At 44.0% G+C, this 19,446-nt stretch overlaps 1 protein-coding gene across 2 annotated transcripts in view; it reads left to right on the forward strand.

The window, feature by feature from the left end:
* Positions 1–19,446, forward strand: part of RASSF5 (Ras association domain family member 5) — a 64,379-nt gene that overhangs the window by 24,106 nt on the left and 20,827 nt on the right. Inside the window, exons 1-2 of one of the 2 annotated variants that reach the window (XM_066600197.1) lie at positions 4,882–5,171; positions 18,546–18,650. In XM_066600197.1, the coding sequence (XP_066456294.1) occupies positions 5,067–5,171; positions 18,546–18,650 (210 nt within the window). In that variant the 5' untranslated portion in view covers positions 4,882–5,066. Of the gene's footprint in view, positions 1–4,881; positions 5,172–18,545; positions 18,651–19,446 lie in introns of those variants that run through there. The other variant, XM_066600199.1, reaches the window with a different exon arrangement.

The raw sequence follows: 19,446 nt of genomic DNA on the forward strand, positions 1-19,446 counted from the left end.
CCATTGCATCAGCCAGTCGTGATCCGCTACAATATGCATGGCAGGAACTTGACTACAGGCTCTGTGTGTGTCCAGTGACAAAGGTGGTCACATTGATCACCTCTGATGGGGAAAACATTTTTAATGTTGTGCAGCAAAACCTTTTGAGTTTCTGTTTCCAATTATATCAAATTTATTTATCTGAGTGCCATTAAACAGAGTTATGGGGGGTTCCCACCGGGAAGATTTGTAACAACCCTGTATGATCACAAATCAAAATAACAAATATCCTGTTTTCTGTGACTTGCCAGTCAAACATAGGAGAATGGTCATTATTCATACACCATCATGTTATGCAATAGTGCAACAAGCTCTCTAAGTGCCCATAGCTGGAGTTTCAGAATTCACCTCCCCGGGTGTTCAGCATGATAATGACAATTATTTATCTAATGGCCTCTGTTGTCCCTCCACTATTCTCCACTAGCCTTTATAATACACGCCCATACACTTCCTTATCCCTTTCACAGATGTCCGGTTCTCAATACATGGTTGGTGAGCCACACTATCATGTAAGCATAGTACGTATGCTGGCTGGTGCAGCGCCATTCTTCACCAATACATATGGAATTTGCTACAGTAAAACGTTTTTCCCTAATATGACTGTAATGACAGATAAAGTCATTCATGCCATGAAAAAGAAAAAATAGAAAACAAGGACTTCAGGATGTTGAAACGTGTGGAATAGGGGAACAAGACATCAGTTAGCAGTTGTGGAATCCCTGTGAGTCTTTCTCTCTCCTCCCTCCACCCATGGACTTCTATGAACAGCATGAGGCATTGCTCTCCTCCACTTCCTGTAATCAATCTTGTTATCTTCTTATTAGAAATGGACTTCACAATAAATTGGCTATCATATACACACAAGTTACCTTGGTGTAACAACTGTTTTACCGTTGTAGGGACCCCTTGATATTTCTAGAACCTCTTTGGCTTTTAACCCAGAGATTGTATAACTAAATGGCAGCGCACTTCATGGAAACCTACAAGTGTTCTGACTCATGTTTTCATAACTATAATTTCAATGAAAAAAGCCCTGAATACAGAGACTTGTGATGAGTGGCTACCCCTAGCTGTGACAGTGACAACCCAACCAGGCACTGATTGGTGTAGTTCTGTATCTTCTTGGTCATTGCCTGCCAATGTTCTCTTCGTGTACATAGAGCTTTCAGGCGATGACCTCCTAACCAAGATAAGCTCAGCTGTAGAGTCGATATAGAATCACACAGCCCTCATAGTGTTTGACTTTTTTCGGCATTAATAGAACCGGCCCGGAAACTAGTTCTTGGTTAAGGTGACGTTTGGCAACACTCATCCCTTTTTGTGGCGTAGCAATGGTATGGTCTACCTCTATGAGAAATGCCTCCCAAGTTACATTGAGTTCGACAATCCTCTGTAAGCTGTAATAGAATGGAAGGTATTTCCAACAACAATCAGAACCTTTTGTTTTTACTTTACTAGAAAATTAAAAGAGTTGTGCCAAGATGCACAACCCTTCCCACAATGCAGGGCCTGGGGTGAACGTCTGCTCGCTCCGGGTTCCACTCTCAGAATCCCTAGCAATCCATTGATTTTGCTGGGGAAAGCCACAGCTATCTGCACATTTTTGCTACAGTGACCCCCGCAGTGGAAATGTAGTATTACAGGATGGCTGTTAACAGAATGACAGAAGGTCAGCCAGAAGAATAGGCACATTTACTGAGTAGCTTTCCATTCTAGGTCATTAAGGGGGTGTCCCAAGTGGCTGATACCCTCAATTATGTACATATGCTCTATTAGCTCATATGTACAGGGGTTGTGCTTTTGGCACAATCCCCTTAAATTAGCCATGAAATATGAATATTCAGCTTTTCCTCTAATTCATTCATTGATTTCTAACTTACTGTATATACTCGAGTATAAGCCTAGTTTTTCAGCACATTTTTTTGTGCTGAAAAGCCCCCCTCGTTTATACTTGAGTCAGTGAAGGCTTAAAAAAAACCCCTCCATACTCACCTCCCTGCCGGCATCTTTGTCTCCGGCGTTGGTGGGCAGGCTGTTTGAATTCTCTTCGCTGTCATCCCCCGCCGTCATCTCTGCTCGGCTCGGTCATCCCCCACTGTCAGTGCTGTGTAAGTAAGAGCTGTGATTGGATCGAGCGCCAGCCAATCACAGCCGGCACTCGATCATTCACAGCCAATCAAGCTGCTTTAGAATTCTCCCCGCTGTCATCTCCCTGCTCAGCTTTCAAATCCCCTGCCGTCAGCGCTGTGTCAGTAAGCGCTGTGATTGGATCAAGTGTCGGCTGTGATTGGCTGGCACTGAATCCAATCACAGTGCTTACTTACACAGCGCTGACAGAGCCGAGCAGAGAGAAGCGCGGGGGATGACAGCGGGGAGAATTCAAGCAGCTTGTTGCACAGACTGGGAGGTGAGTATGGAGGTTTGTTTTTTTAACCTAGTTTATACTCGAGTATAGCTCGGCTTATACTCGAGTGAATACGTTTTCCCAGTTTTTTCTGGTAAAACTTATTGTCTCGGCTTATATTCGGGTCGGCTAATACTCGGGTATATACGGTAATCTGTATGGATGGAACTGGTATTATTATTACATTTGCACTGCAATCGGTTTGTATAGGCTTTGTGCTGCCCTACATAAACAGTGAAGATAATACACAGAAACCTTGTTCTCATATGAGAAGTAAACTTTCTGCACCTTTCTCAACTTCCTCTTGCAAAAACCCAGAAGCAATGTTACTACGTCGTACATCCGGAGAGGCTACTAGCAATACGGGCGATAACACATTCTCACCCACAGATGTTTTGTTAAAGGTTAAGACCCTGCTTGAAAATCATAGTAGCACAAAGCCTAAAGCTCAGCCTAACATACAGTGAATTTACATCTATAATGCAAATAAATGCAGTTCTTAAATGGTCACTAAGTTGTGCTTATATGATAACCAATGTGATAACTATCAAAAGTACAAAACACTTTATTTACCTAACAACTAATCTGAAGTGCTTGCTAACAGGGGTTTTCTTTCCTTCTAATTTGCTGTCCAATGCCTGTTGTCAAGCAAAGTCCGTCTCTAGTAACAGAGATAGCAAGACAGATTGGAGAAAGTAGAGGAGGGTGATGGCTGATTCTCCACAATGAAGTCTATGGATAGAGAGGGAGGGGGAGAATAATAATAATAATCTTTATTTGTATAGTGCCAACTTATTCCGCAGCGAGGGTAGGATTAGAAATTCACACAGATGCTGCAGCAGTTAACCGAAAATTGGATATACAGCCTGCAGAAACTAAATCTGGTGATAAATGCAGGATACAAGTCATATAACGGCCAGAAATAGAGTCATTGCTCATGTATATACACATAACAGCTTATTCTGAAGAGGCATACGAAAGTGTGGGTACGCTTTAACACATCTGATATATCCTATGACATATATCAAGATTTATAAAATGGGATTTACACTTAAGAGCCATGCAGGTTCACAAAATACACTCAGGTGCAGTTTCACATCAGTTTTACCAAGTCAGGATATCGATAGAAAATTTGTCTAAGACGCTGTTACATTCACGCAATCACAGCTTGGTATTGTAGGAGTCGTACAATGAATATAAACTTAGTAAAACAAAAGCCCTTGATTTCCGTTGAGGCTGGAGTCACGTCTACATCAGGGTACGGGTCCCAGGCACCTCGTCAGGTCTGTAGGTTAGCTTTTGCCAATGTACTCTCAAGCCCATCTTATATACGCTTTATAAAAAGTGTCTTCGTGCCTACATGCATACAGATATTCTATTGTTCTCATCTTAATCATAATAGGACAGCTAGTAATCACTTCTCTCGGCTCCCTGCATGTCCCCTGCTGACAGCTCTGGGTTTCCCCTGTGACATATTGTTTACAGGCTTCAGCAGCCTGTGTATAGGACCTCACAGGCTACTGCAGCCAACTACAGAGCTCAACAATCAAGTGCTGGATCCTGTGGCTGCAGCACCCCATGACGTCCCCTGCACAAGCTTAACTGTAGCCTGAAAACAGTACGCCACAGGGAACAGCGGCAGCATTGGTGAAGAATGCTGGGAGCCAATATTAGCTGTCTGCATATGGGGAAGATTGATTTAAAAAAAAAACTCAGACAACCCCTTTAATATCCAAATGTCATTTTAAAATATATACAAACAGATTTCGTTATTACTCACATGAACGCAGTATATACCGAATTCTACATTTGTTTTATTTTGCACATTAACTTCTCTTTACAGAATCTTAAAAGTTTGTGGCAGTTTCAGACTGGAGTGCCAAGCCACCGCCCTAATAAGATGAATGTACAAATTAAAACCCCATAAGTGAGGTTAGTAAAAAGGCGTAATGGCCGTCACTAAGGGGTTAAATAGGCTGCGTGAGATGCTGCTTGCGGCCCATCTGTATGTAGTGTGGTGAGTGTACTAAGCTGTGCAGGGGGTGCAAAGCTGGGGGCCCATCCTGACTGGGGGTCCACTGAAGGGTTCCACCTGCTTCTCTGTGGGCCAGTCCACGCCCGCCTTGTGCAGCATTGCATGAAGCATTGAAGAATTAATCTGCGGTAAAATTAATTATGTATACATAAAATCCCCTCTAAAAATTTCAGGGAATTTCTGAGTAAACTGAAGAACAGAAGCCGGACTCATGAGAAAACCCCCAGAAGAGAGAAACCCCACTGAAGAGGACTGTAGACTTCTGGTAACGAGGCGAAGAGAGGCCTTCGAATATCTCCTGTTACAGCACCTAGAAATCGCAGCATAGAAAAGGGACATAAGGGAAGTGGTTAAACAGAAATATACACTGCAAGAGGGGAGGAGGGAGGAGGCCGAGGAAGGAGAGGCTGCGACGGCAGAGCTGCAGATAGTGTCAGCCGTGCAGGTACCTCAGGAATGGCAGCAGCACTGCGACACCTGTGCTAGCCTTACCGCCCTACTGTGTGCCAGGGGGTAAAGGCTCTGATTCCAAACACAGCAAGGAGATATGGTGTGCTGACACCCTGTAGACCCATCATTGTGGTGCCTATGACAGTCAGCGGAAGTATGAGCAGTGGCTACTGCAGCCTGGAGGAGGACATCGAAGACTACTTCTTTACTGCCAGAGAGAACCTGTCCAGGAAGGCTGCGAAGGTAATGATACGTCAGCGCACCGCTATCAGTGTGACGCATGTGACACGGCCGCCGTATGTTGCTATTTGTGGCTGTTGTGTGTCTTGTGTATGCTCATCAAGAAGCCTGAAGTGTCTCTAAGGAAAAGGTTAAAGTGGCCCCTGATTCCTGTAGGGCCAGTGGTGTGGAGCAGGTCATTTCCACAGAAGGAAGTTACTGGTACAAGGCCTACGTAACAACGTAACGTACGATGGGATTAGTAATGAGCCCTGACAGCGACACTCCTGTCTGTGATACACCATTCATTACAATCACTAAGCAGAATTAGCTGATGCTTTAAAATGTGTAATATCTGCTGCCTGTAGGCATGGAGGAAAGGCATCTACGTCTTTACCTGATGGCCATAATTCACAGCGAGGCACATTAAATGTGCTGGTTATTGGTTTCCTATACGTAATGATGTGTGGAGTCACTTGCATCACTTCCACTAGACATAGTTTACTAGATACTTAGTTGACTTACGTTAACATACATAGTAACAAAGTAACATAGCATGTAAGGCAGAAAAAAGATGCACATCCATTCAATTCAGCCTATTACCGCCCAATGTTGATCCAGAGGAAGAAGAAAAAAAAAACCATGAGGTCGAAGCCAATTTTCCTCATTTAAAAAAAAAAAATCAGAATAATCTCTGAATCACCAACCCTTCTGAAGTAATCAGTGACTATAACATGTAATATTGTATCGCTCAAAAAAGGCGTCCAGGCCAGTCTTATACTGTTTCACCACGTCCTCAGGCAGAGAGTTCAATAGTCTCACTGCTCTTACAGTAAAGAACCACCTTCTATGTCAGTGCAGAAACCATCTTTCCTCTAGACGTAGAGGGCGCCCCCTTGTTACAGTCAGAGTCCTGGGTATAAATGGACTAGTAATTATTAGGAAATTATCGTACCAGTGTTTCTGCTGGCACAATGCCCCACACAGCTATGGTACATACATTATGATGCCTACACATCACACATGCAGCTCTACTACATCCATCCTGACCCCACACATTACACACACAGCTCTACTACATCCATTCTGACCCCAAACATTACACACACAACACATTACACACAAAGCTCTACTACATACCATACACAGCTGTAGTACATTCATCTTCATTCTCACACATTACGCACACAGCTCTGCTACATTGTATATTCATTATGATTCCCACACATCACATACACAACTCTACTACATCCATCTTGATTCCCACACATTACACACACAGCTCTAGTACAAGCATGCTCATCCAACACATTACACACACAGCTCTGCTACATCCTGATTCACACACATCACACACAGCTCTGCTATTCCACACATCACCAGACTCCTGGATACAGTAAGCTGAAGTCACAAACAGCACACCTCTCTCCCAAATATGGACAGGGATTTAAATAATCAATGCAACAGCCACATGGATCTGGACCATATCGACCAGTGCATGTGATTCCTGACTCCACCCACACAGGTGATCACATGACGGGGATGTCATCACAGGTCCTGGTAGTAGCTGCTGTTGGTTTATCCAGTGTACAGTACTTTCTACCAAACTGCACAATGGCTCCTCCCACAGCAGTGACATCACCGCAGGTCCTTCAGCCCACCAGATCTCTGTGGTGGTGGTAGGTCAGTGTGTTCTGTCAGGACCGCTGAGTTGTGTCTGAGATAATAACGGCTTAGTTGTATTCTCATTTTGTTATTTTTGTCCTACCCTTCCAAGATACAAGATGAGATACAGGTGGGCATAGAGGCTCTAGTACCCTGTTGTGCCACCTCTAGCTTGCATACAAGATGTGATACAAATGGGCATGGAGGCTCTAGTACCCTGTTGTACTGCCTCCAGTTTGGATACAAGATGTGATACAGGTGTGCCTGGAGGCTCTAGTACCCCGCTGTACTGCCTCTAGCTTGGATACAAGATGTGATACAGGTGGACATAGAGGCTCTAGTACCCTGTTGTACCACCTATAGCTTGGATACAAGATGTGATACAGGTGGGCATGGAGGCTCTAGTACCTTGTTGTACCACCTATAGCTTGGATACAGGATGTTATATGGGAGAGCATTGAGACTTACAGGTCCTGTATGGGATCCTGAAGCATATCGCTACACATTTGCTGTAACTGAGCTTCTAGTTTGTGTAATTTTGTAGGCTGTTGAAGATGGCTTCCCAAATGATCCAATACATGTTCTAATGGCGATAAATCTGGTGACCGGGCAGCCACAGAAGTGTGACAATGTTGTGGGGGCTTCTGTGACCCCCCCCCCCCCCCCCCTTCCCTTGTGTGTGCGGCTGAGCATTATCCTGCTGCCTCTTGGAAGCCGCCATGAGAGGAAGACATGTGGCTGCAGGATGTCCTGAACATATTGCTGAGCTGTCATTGTCCCTCGTACCACTACTAGGGGGGACAGACTGTCAGATGTGACGACCCCCCCCCCCCCCCCCCAGACCATCACACCAGCAATGGGGGCAGTGTGCCGCTTCACAGCAAATGCAGGATTGAGGTGCTCACCTTGAGGTTTCCAGACATGAACACAGTCGTCGTCAGCGGGTCTATATGATTATACATAGTGATGATGAAAGTTTTGAGAAAGTTTGGTTCAGGTGTTTAACTCCTTCTCTCCCCATGACGTAAGGGTACGTCATGGGAGCGGGATACTTCCCGCAAAATGACGTACCCTTACATCATAGTGATAACGCAAGATCATGACAGATCTCGCGCTATCTGGCAGCAGGAGTCGGCTGTCTCAGTAGATCACAGCAGGGAAAGGGTTCACAGAGGGAGCGCGCTCCCTCTGTGACTTCAGCCGGCTCTCGCGATGTTATCGCAGAGCCCCAGGCTGGTTGCTGTGGCAACAGGACGCCAGTTACCGGCGTCCTGTATTGCCAGAGCCTGTGATTGCTGTGTAAGCAATAAGTCATAGTTTTTTCTCATATTAGCATAAAAAATAAAAAAAAATCGCACATATTTGGTATCGTTGTGTCCGTATAGATTCGTACAATAAATCAAACAGGCTCTTTATCCTGCACGGAAAAAAGCGTAAAAAAACGCTAAAAAACTGAGGCAAAATGCTCATTTTTAGCATTTTGCCTCCCAAAAAAACGCAATAAAAGTGCTAAAAAAATGTATGCACCCCAAAATAGTGCCAATAAAAACTACAGCTCGTCTCGTAAAAAATAAGCCCTCAGAGCTTTATCCATGGAAAAATTAAAAAGTTACAGGACTTTGAATGCAGCAATTTAGAAAAAAAAAAGATTTGCAAAAAAAGGGTTTTTATTGCAGAAAAGTGGAAAAACCTAAAAAAAATATAAGAATTTTGGTATTGTTGTAACCGTACTGGCCCGCAGAAAAAATGTAGTGTCATTTATGCTGCATAATTAACGCTTTAAAAAAAATCTATGGCAGAATTGATTCGTTTTCTCTCCTTACGATCATAAAAAAAATAATAAAAGTTTTACAATATAGTCAATGTACCCAAAAATGGCACCAATAAAAACTACAGTTCGCCACGCAAAAAACAAGCCCTTAGACGTCTACATCGACGGAACAATAAAAAAGTTATGGCTTTTGAAAAATGGAGCTGAAAATCTACCAAAAATCACTTGGTCCTCAACGCCAAAATAGGCCATGTCCTTAAGGGGTTAACCCAATTTGGTCAAAAATTTTTTGGGGTCCAAATTAGTTCAAACTAAACCCAATCTTTACCAATACACCTAAAACTGGTGTAGAACACTGTCTAAGAGCCATAAAAGCCTTATATAGCGCTCTTAGGCCACCTTCGAGTGAATCTAAGTACTTATGAGCGGTCTTTAAAATAAAGTTAATGTCAAAGTAATATGTATGGCTATGGGAAAATGGCAGGTACCCAACAGTAACTACCGTAACAGCTGGTTTACAAACATACTGCGCTAGTGGAATTATCTGGGCTTTTTAAAATAAAAAAAATCTATACATACATGGTGGTAACAGAAAAAGCAATGTCTTTTGCATATTTTGCACCTGAAAAATTAGGATGAAGCAACGGCTTTTTACAAGATATGAAACTACTTTCATCACATTTTGGGGAGTAGCAACAAGATTGGCGTCCTGCAAAATGAAGAAGAAATGGCTTTTTTTTTTACAAAGAAAATCTGTGGTTGTATAGGCCTGGTAATAGCAGGTGCAGTGGTAAAAGTAGCTGCATCAGCAGCAGTGTAGTATTAAACAACGGTGGACAGGACAGCAGATCAGTGGTAGTGTAGGCCTGGCAGTATTGGTTGGGCATCTGCAGCTATGGTGCATCGGTGGTAGTAGCGGGTCAACATCAGGGTTGGTGGTAGAAATAGCGAGTCAACAGCAGCAATGGCAGATCTAGTCAGTGGCATCAAGCAGAGGGGATATAAAATTCTCACCGATCCATTTTCATAAACCTAAGTTTTTCAGACTTTTGGCGGAGAATCTTGTTTGACTAGGGTTGAAACATGCTGCTACATTGGAAGATGAACAAGATAGTATACCTGTGGCAAACTGGGTTAGTTCCTGTTTGTTCCTAGTATGTTCTAGTTTGCTGACCCAGAAGTCCATGTAGTTGTATGATCATTTACATAATACACTGCACTACTTAGGCCACCTGTCCATGGTCGCAATGGAATATCACTAGCGATATTTCGCCACAGAGGAGGAGGAGGGGGGAGCACTAAAAGGGTCTCCGCAATGAGCCCTTTATTAATGATAGGCTCACGGAGGAGAATCGCAGAGTGCCACGATTTTAATCACGCGAGCGGAAAATCGCTATAATTTTTCGCTCGTGTGCAGTAGGCTGCACATTCCATAGTTATCCTATGGAAAGTGTGTCATGTGAGCTCCGCCTGCGATTTATCGCCACGGATCTCGCAATGACACCTCGCCTGTGGGCATAAACAGGTAAAACTTGGCCAAACCCTCTGATTTCAGTGGGATCAGTCAGTGATCTGAAGTATATACAATAGGTGCCTCCTGTCTCTCGGGGGAGGGGGGGGGGAAGAAGGTTTAGACATTAGAGATGAGTGAGTATTGCCTTTTGCGAGTACCTGCCCGCTCGTCTCAAAAGATTCGGGTGCTGACGGGAGTGAGAGGTGAGTTACGGGAGTGAGCATCCCCACCCCATTCCTCCCTGCTATACACCGCCGCTCCCCGCCCCCCACCGTCACCCAAATCTTTTCAGACGTGCGGGCAGGTACTCGCAAAGGCAATACTCGCTCGAGTAATTTGCCATAGTAAGTACGCTTGCTCATCTCTATTAGGCATGCTTTATTTTAACCACTTGCCCAATGTTTTAAATCCGGCATATTTCAATTTAAAAAAAACTAAACTTTAGAGAAAATATGGAATAATTAGCATTTTTCAAAATTTGACATCTTCTGCTTCTAATACAGATAGTGAGATTCCACACAAAGTACGTTTACAATATGTCCACGTTATGTCTGCATCATTTCCTTTATGTGAAATCACTTTCCTTTTTATGAAAAGATCGGCCTGACTTCCGAGATGGAGGGGAAGGGCACAGCACTGCTTTCTCAATGTGGTGACTGTGACTGGCTGTGATTGGTCTCCAGGCAAAGCCCTGTGACCTGAGCTGTCATTAGACTCTTAGGGCTCTCTCACCTGAGCATATGCTACCACATATTACATGCATGGGTTTTATGTACGTAATACACAGAATTAATGTTATGCTGACTTCTAATTGTGCCTCTCACACACAGCGTGCGAAATGCATGCGCAAAAAACATGGCGACATGCACTATCTTGGCGTGTATTACCCACGCATACACGCCAAGATAGTGTCATTGCGTTCTTGATGTATACTCCCGCGTGCTGCAAAATACGCTCGTGTGAGGGCCCTCAAAGTACAGACCCCCTGCACAGTGGAGGGGCTTTAGTGAGAATCTCTACAAGGGTGTTTTAAAACATCCCTGCAGAGTTACATAAGGACTGCCTGGAGGTTTGTAGTCTATGGTGGTCCTGAAGTGGTTAACATGGCTTATTCATTGTTGTTGGGAGAGAGAAGGGCTAGTTTTAGGGCCACGTGCCCCGGCTTGTACAGTATCCACATCGCCGTACCGATAGAACTGAGCCTCATCACATCTTTTTCATTAGGCTATGCACTGACTTTTCTAGCTCATACTTATAATCCCACTCTGGCTGCCTTCCATATGGCACTACTATCTTCAATGGAAAATTACATCTATACTGTAAGTGTCATAGCCTTCATTATTTCTTACATTCAATTATTAACCCCTTAAGGACCAGGCTTTTTTGTACCTTAAGGACCAGTCACTTTTTAAAGATTTTACCCATGTGGTGGTTTTATTGCCCTACTTTTTTTCCTTAAGCTACCAAAATTACTTTTGCTGTTTTTTTCCCGTGACATATAGGGCTACATTTTTACATCTTTCTTCTTAAAAACTGACTTTTTCAGTTTTTTAGTTTTATTGGGGGTAAAAAGGTAAAAAAAAAAAAGATTTTTTTTTACATTTATAGTTATATTTTTTCTAGTATGTTTTCGCTAAAATAAAGTATGGGTTCCTCATTTTGTTTTGGACATTTTAATGTATAATTTGTGTACTTTTGAATTACAGGGCACATAAGGTGACCGTTTTGAATGGTGATAAACAAAGTTGCGCAGGACAGCAGAATTAGGTGCCAATAAAAAAATACATCCAAAAGGATGTGTCCTTTATTGCCTCACAGTTATAAAAATAGCAGCGACATTTTGACTGTGTCCAGCAGTCTTCGTCAAGCTGTTAGGTTTTAGTTGCTGTCGGCCTTGGGTCATTTTCTTTTTTATGTATATATTTTTATTTTATTCAGTCATTTTTTAAACTTATTTATGTAACTATTATTTTACTATCTATGACCCCCATGACGTCATATAAGACCTGTGGGGAACATTCACCTAGTCTTTTTCCTTTTTTCTTTTACACTTTTCCACTGTGGTTGGGGAATCCATAGGAGCCCTAGTTACGGGGAATACATCCCCCTGTAGTGACAATAGTCACTGGCAGAGCTGATCAAGGTCTGATAGGATCCTGCAGCTCTGCTGTAACAGAGGGCACCCAGCGGTCACATGATCACCTGGTCACACAGTGGAAGAAAGCGCATGGTCCCTATGGGGTTAAGTGTCTCTGAATATATACTAGTGCTATTAAAGGGGAGTCTGTCACGCTGAAAATACTATCCAAATCTGCAGGCATGATGTTATACAGCAGGAGAAGATAAGCAGATTGATATACAGGTTTGTGGGATAAGATTTAACAGAACTTATAATTTATTGATCTAAATCTCTTTTTCCGACCTTAGGAGTCCAGTGGGCAGTTCCACTCAACGATGGACAGCCTTCCTTGTATAAGGTTTACATAGAGAGATGGCCAGCAGTAGGTTAGGAACACCCACTGGACTCTAAGGTCAGAGAGAGCGAAGGTTTGGATCAATAAATGTTAGGATATGCCTAATATTTTCCCTTAAAAGTATATAATAACCAATCTATGTGGGAGCCCTAATACTGATTGTCAGCGATCCATAGCTCGGTACACCGACCAATCAGCTGACCGGGCGCATGCTCTCAGAACCGCAAATACACAGAGGTTGGAGCGGAAGTCTCCGCGCCAACCTCTGTGTAGTGGCCGGTGCTTGTAACTGCAGGCTGTGGTCTCATTGAAATCAATGCAAGTCGTGCCTGCAGTTACCAGCGCAGGACACTACACAGAGGTCGGAGTGGAGGGTTTCGCTACTTCTGCTCCGACCTCTGTGTATTTGCAGCGCTGACAGCATGTGCCCACTCAGCTGATCCGTTAGGGTCCCGAGCGGCAGACCCAAGCAAATCAACTATTGATGATCTACCCTGAGGATAGGTCATCAGTAGTATTCTCCCTGGAAAACCCCTAATATTTGCCTAATATTGCTCAAGGACCGATATGGCGCTTGTAAATTTTTGCTTTTGGATGCAAGCATAATACATTTTTGTTTAAAAAAAACACATTGCCTCACATCTATGTACTTGTGATTTTCACTCGAAAAGATTGCAAATGCTTCAAATACATTTCAATGGTAAAAATCATGTTACTCGCATGCAAATCACATAGGAAATACAGGGCAATTTCCTTCAAGGAATCACGCAAAAATAGGACATGGAGAAACTTTTCAATCTCGCAGCACCGCTGAGAGCGAAAAAGTGCTCATGTGTATAAACACATTGAAATCCGTTGTTATTAATCTATGCAACTTCCATCCATATCGCTATCGGACAGAACTCGCCCGTGTGAATCCGGTCTTAGTTGGATTGTTATGTAGGGTTGTGTTTTCTTCTGGGCATTAATATCCTGCCTGTTCAGAGGAAGTAAAGCAAGATGTTCTTTCAATTGCTTCCGCTTTTCTTCTGAAACGTTTCATGGGGCGGTACAGATTTGTACGAGCTCCTGTCCATTCACAGTGGCCAAAAATATATACAATGTAAAGGAGGATTCCCAGAATTGTCCGTTATCACCTTTACACAGGGGCATAACTAAAGGCTCTGGGGCCCGGGTGCAAAAGTTCAGCTCGGGCCTTTCTCCTCCCTCCTCTTCTCTGCTTTCTCGTCGGCTGGTCACACTGCCGGCTTTGTGATTGGTGCAGTGTAGCCGACAGTGATACCAGCTGGTAATGCACTGTATGTGCATATGCATATGACGGAGGGCAGCCTCTGGTCCCCCTCACTGCAGGGGCCCGGTCGCCATTGCGAGCCCTCACGGTATGCCTATGCTTGTACCCCTTTCTTACTTACTGCTCCCCTGCAGCAGGCACATGTATTGCGGAAGTGTCTACTAATGGCTCACATACCAGCTTCAAGGACATTTGATTTCCCTGCAGTCTCTCTGTGCCAATGTCGTGGACGTAAGGGACCTGGAAGATCATACGGCAACAGCTTAGCTGTGGTCTCAGTAAGGGTGGCTTCACACAGGCGTACTGGTGGGCGCAATACACAGAGAATAAAACCCATTGATGTCAATGAGTTCATTCTCATTAACTATTTTTTTGTACACATTTCGGTTGCACACAAGAAAATAGTACCTGCTCTATCGTTCTGCGTATTTGCACACCAAATAGAAGTCTATGGAAGTGCAGAGACTGAGGCACAAGGCACACCACTGAGGAGATGGCAGGGTAGCTGTTAGGGATGTCACGGTGGCACTACCAACTCCTCCCCTGGGGGATGCATGTGACCCTTTGCCAAGGCCCTGACAGGCCTCTCCAGGCAACGCCAGTGTAGCAGTTACCTGAATAAACTTGAGTAACTGAACTTTAGATTTTGTCACAGGTGATGTCACCGTTCCTTACTCTGAGGTGCATCCGATGTGAAATAATAGAGTCCACACATGGGATAACTTGGAAACACTCAGTTGAAGGGAAAGGTCAGAAACCCGAACTTTACTGATAGAAGATGTAGTGGCCCAAAGTCTATATATTTGGCCCCTCCATAATGGTAATACATGTCATTTCTTAAGTGTGGATGCACTGTACAAAGTGTCTTGTCTTTGGTTATGTGTATTGCACAGCTGCAGCATTTAAGAGGTTAATGTCTAAGAGTGGCTGGGATATGTCTGTAAAATGTAACAAGTTTGTCTTGTCATGTGATATTGGATGATATATGTGCTTGCAAGGTATGTGCAAGGAGTTAGTTCTTCTGAGAGAGAGTGCCAGCCACATGGGGGTAACTTGAACCCTCATGTGGTGAAGGAATGGAAGCTGAGGAGAGGTATCCTGACGTTCCCAATTCCAGGAACTCCCTTTGAGGAGTGAGAGAAGAGAAGGAGTCCGCCATGCAGCAATTAAAGGGGTTGTCTCGCGAAAGCAAGTGGGGTTCAGCACTTCTGTATGGCCATATTAATGCACTTTGTAATATACATCGTGCATTAAATATGAGCCATACAGAAGTTATTCACTTACCTTTCCTGCGCTGGCGTCCCCGTCTCCATGGCTCCGTCTAACTTCAGCGTCTAATCGCCCGATTAGACGCGCTTGCGCAGATGGGTCTTTTCCCTTCGGCTCGGTTCGGCAGCAGCGGTGTTCTGGCTCCGCCCCCTTCTACCCCTTTAAGCTACTAATTCTCAAGTGAGTGCCTGAAGAGTGTTGTGTCCCCCTCTAGTGTTATCCTGCATCCCAGAGTGTGTGTCCAGGAGAAGAGTCATTAAGAGAGCAACTGTAGGCCTGGTTTCATCCTGTGTCCTCCTCCCTGACTGTCTGCTAAAACTGGTGTGTAAAGCTGTATCTTGCAAACAAGAAGTAAAGTTTCAAGTCCCTGCCCATTCCCAGTTATTGAGTTTTCAACGTTAACAGTGTGTGGTCTTTATTATTTCTACCACCGGAGAATCAATGGTGTGAAGGAATGGTGGCGTCACGAGTTACAACTTCTTCAATCCATTACACAAACATACAGATAACCGCTGTCCCATTGTTGTCTGGAAGAGGCCTAGCGGTACCTTGGCCAAGGTTGCATACGTCCCTCCGGGGAGGAGTTTGGTAGAACCATCGTGACAAGTGCCATCTCTACCCCCGCCAGCTCCTCAGTGTGGGCCTTGTGTCTCAGTCACTGCAAAAGGCACCTTGACACGGGATTACAGTCCACAGATAAATTCACACACCAGTGCAAGAAAACAATTGAGGAGGTCAGGGAAGAAAACACAGGATGAAACTGGGCCTACAGAGTCTCTCTCTTCTCTCTCTTCTCTCTCTTCTCTCTCTTCTCTCTCTTCTCTCTCTTCTCTCTCCTCTTCTCTTCTCTTCTCTCTTCTCTCTCTTCTCTCTCTTCTCTCTCTTCTCTCTCTTCTCTCTCTTCTCTCTCTTCTCTCTCTTCTCTCTTCTCTCTTCTCTCTTCTCTCTTCTCTCTTCTCTCTTCTCTCTTCTCTCTCTTCTCTCTTCTCTCTTCTCTCTTCTCTCCATTCTCTCCATTCTCTCTCTCTCTCTCCATTCTCTCTCTCTCTCCATTCTCTCTCTCTCTCTCCATTCTCTCTCTCTCTCTCCATTCTCTCTCTCTCTCTCCATTCTCTCTCCCTCCATTCTCTCTCCATTCTCTCTCTCTCTCTCCATTCTCTCTCTCTCTCTCTCCATTCTCTCTCTCTCTCTCCATTCTCTCTCTCTCTCTCTCCATTCTCTCTCTCTCTCTCTCCATTCTCTCTCCATTCTCTCTCTCTCTCCATTCTCTCTCTCTCTCTCTCCATTCTCTCTCTCTCTCCATTCTCTCTCTCTCTCTCCATTCTCTCTCTCTCTCTCCATTCTCTCTCTCTCTCTCTCTCTCTCCATTCTCTCTCTCTCTCCATTCTCTCTCTCTCTCCATTCTCTCTCTCTCTCCATTCTCTCTCTCTCTCTCCATTCTCTCTCCATTCTCTCTCTCTCTCTCCATTCTCTCTCTCTCTCTCTCCATTCTCTCTCTCTCTCTCTCCATTCTCTCTCTCTCTCTCTCCATTCTCTCTCTCTCTCTCTCTCTCCATTCTCTCTCTCTCTCTCTCCATTCTCTCTCTCTCTCTCTCCATTCTCTCTCCATTCTCTCTCTCTCTCTCTCCATTCTCTCTCTCCATTCTCTCTCCATTCTCTCTCTCTCCATTCTCTCTCTCTCCATTCTCTCTCCATTCTCTCTCCATTCTCTCTCTCTCTCTCTCCATTCTCTCTCCATTCTCTCTCTCTCTCTCTCCATTCTCTTTAGGGTAGGTGGTCCTGGGCATGGACTTCCAGGGTACCTCTCTTCAGCTTCCATTCTTCACCATATGAGGGTTAAAGGTACCCCCATGTGACTGGCACTCACACTCCAACTGCCACTGTACCAAACTAGTAAAGAAAGACCTACATTTGTACCTTGCAATCACATATATCTTTCATATGCATGTGCCAACATTAAATGCACGAAAACGGTTACATTTCCAGACATATCCCAGACATTCACAGACATTAACCTCTTCCATGCTACAGCTCTGCAATACACATAACTAGTGACAAGACAATTTGCACAGGGCATCCACACGGAAGACATGACAATTAGGACAATTATGGAGGGGCCAGATATATGCATTTCGGGCCACTACAGACGTCTTTGTACAATACGCTGTGCAATTCTATGAACAATAGAACACATTTGGACCTCATTAGGCTAAATAGCCTTGTAACTCAGGGTGGACGGGGTGTCACATGCACTTATGAACATGCCCTCTGTGCACGCAAAAAAATACATGCGCAAATCAGCCTTGTTCACTGTGCAAATATATTTCTCTGAGGCGAGCGTATTTGTGCATACGCTCGTCTGAAGCCACCCTGAAGGTATATTTTGCTCTCCTGACAAGTCGGTTTCAGTTTACACTTTTATACCTCATAACATTTCGGGAGCATCTGTTCTCACACTCCTGATTTTTGCTGTTTCTCTTTTATTTCTTCCTGGAATGTATAAATAAATTGACAACTGGGCAGTTCCCCTAACGTACATACCTACACACTGCGAGGACACTCCGAGTGGAGTGAAACGGAAGAAATGTAATTCTACTGTATTTGGGGGAAGGGAGCTTTGTCTATAAGGTTTACATCCTGCAGTTGTTTTTGCTCTACTAGTTTTAAAAAATAAAATATCTTCGGAAAAAAGTATTATAGGGTACTATGTCACGATCTGAAAGGCATGACGTGATAGGTAATCAGCCATTACAGCATTGGGGGCTTTCAAAAGGCTCCAGGCTGCCATCGCAATCAAACAGCATCCTGCGATCTCATAGCGGGATGATCTCTGCAGAGTGTTCCTTCAAACCACATTTTATCACTTCACAGAGCAGAAAGTATGAACGGTACCACTATAGATGACTGATCCAGAGGCCATTGTTAAGCCTCCTATCAGCACCCCAAGATTACATTATGGAGGGCCAAAGGAGCCCCCTTTTATCGGCCTATTAGATACTCCGGCTGCATTGACCACGACATCTAAGGGGTTAAGCTACCGGTATCAGAGTTATTGTAATCCAATCTCAGCTGTTAGAGCTGAAGTCCTACTGTCATCAGACACCCAAGCTCTTGCTCCTACCATCATGGGACACTGGTGCTGGGTTTCCGATATAGTGAAAGGGAGCCTGCATTGGAAAAAATCCCCTGAGTGGCTGCCATAGGGAAGAGGATGGGTTGTCCTTAATGGGTTAAACACTGATGTTATATTTTTTGCTTTCTGTAAATATTATCTCTTGCTAGAGCTTCCTATTACTTTACTGAAGTTCATTTGTATATAACTTGTTTGGAAACATGGGTTGCTTTCCTGCCCTCAGTATATTCAGCTTGTGCCACAGACACATTTGTTCACTAAGTTTTATTCCAACTTTTGCAGGTTCAAGATGAACGGAAAGAAGAAAAAAAGCCCAGCATCCAGGAGTTAAGGCAGAGAATAGAGACATTCAACACAACGGTCCAGAATGGGCTAATCATGAAGATGGTGAGTTACTCTACATGAACCAATCCACATATCGTTACACTACTTTTTCCAACTGGTCAAAAGTGCAAAACTGACCCCATTCACCCTGTCTATAGTAAGGGACCGTCATCTCAGAGGCCAGAAAATGGGGTAAAATGCTCGCTGATTTATGTTCTGTATACTTGTATAACCCCAAAAGCAAGCAGTGGTCTTACATATCAGAAGTGTTGTAGAGACTCTACAACATGCACTTATTTTGCATGCGTATTTCTTTTGCGCAAATACATAGCACCACCTATTTCCTGTGTACTTGCACATGAAAGTCACACACATTCAACTAATTAACTTAATTGCCAATTTCGATGATTGGGAGTGTGCTTGCACAATTAGCGCACGCAGGCAGTATAGCAAAAGCCACACTTGTGTGAGCAAATATGCAACGCCATTATGCAAAAACGCTGCATAAATGTGCCCATGTGATGTTTTTACAACTCTATAGGGAAACGCAACAGTCTGAGCTTTTCTATACATAGGGCCAATGCAGAAAATATACCATGCTAAATACCATTTACTGTTTTACAGTGGGAGCCTATGGGCAATGCATGTCACTGTATGCCTGTATGTATATACAGTGGTATATGGGAGGCTTTCATGAGATATATGAGTCGGATGCATATGCTTCCTACAAACACTTTGTATAAAAGGCCCTTAAGGCTCTGTATGCAACCAGCCAATCTGACACAAATGTTCATAGGAGCGTAGAGGAGCCACCGTTCACCCTGACAAGGTAGCAAACACTTGTTCATTGGATGATTGC

Source organism: Eleutherodactylus coqui, chromosome 4 (assembly GCF_035609145.1).
Source record: "Eleutherodactylus coqui strain aEleCoq1 chromosome 4, aEleCoq1.hap1, whole genome shotgun sequence".
NCBI lineage: Eukaryota > Metazoa > Chordata > Amphibia > Anura > Eleutherodactylidae > Eleutherodactylus > Eleutherodactylus coqui.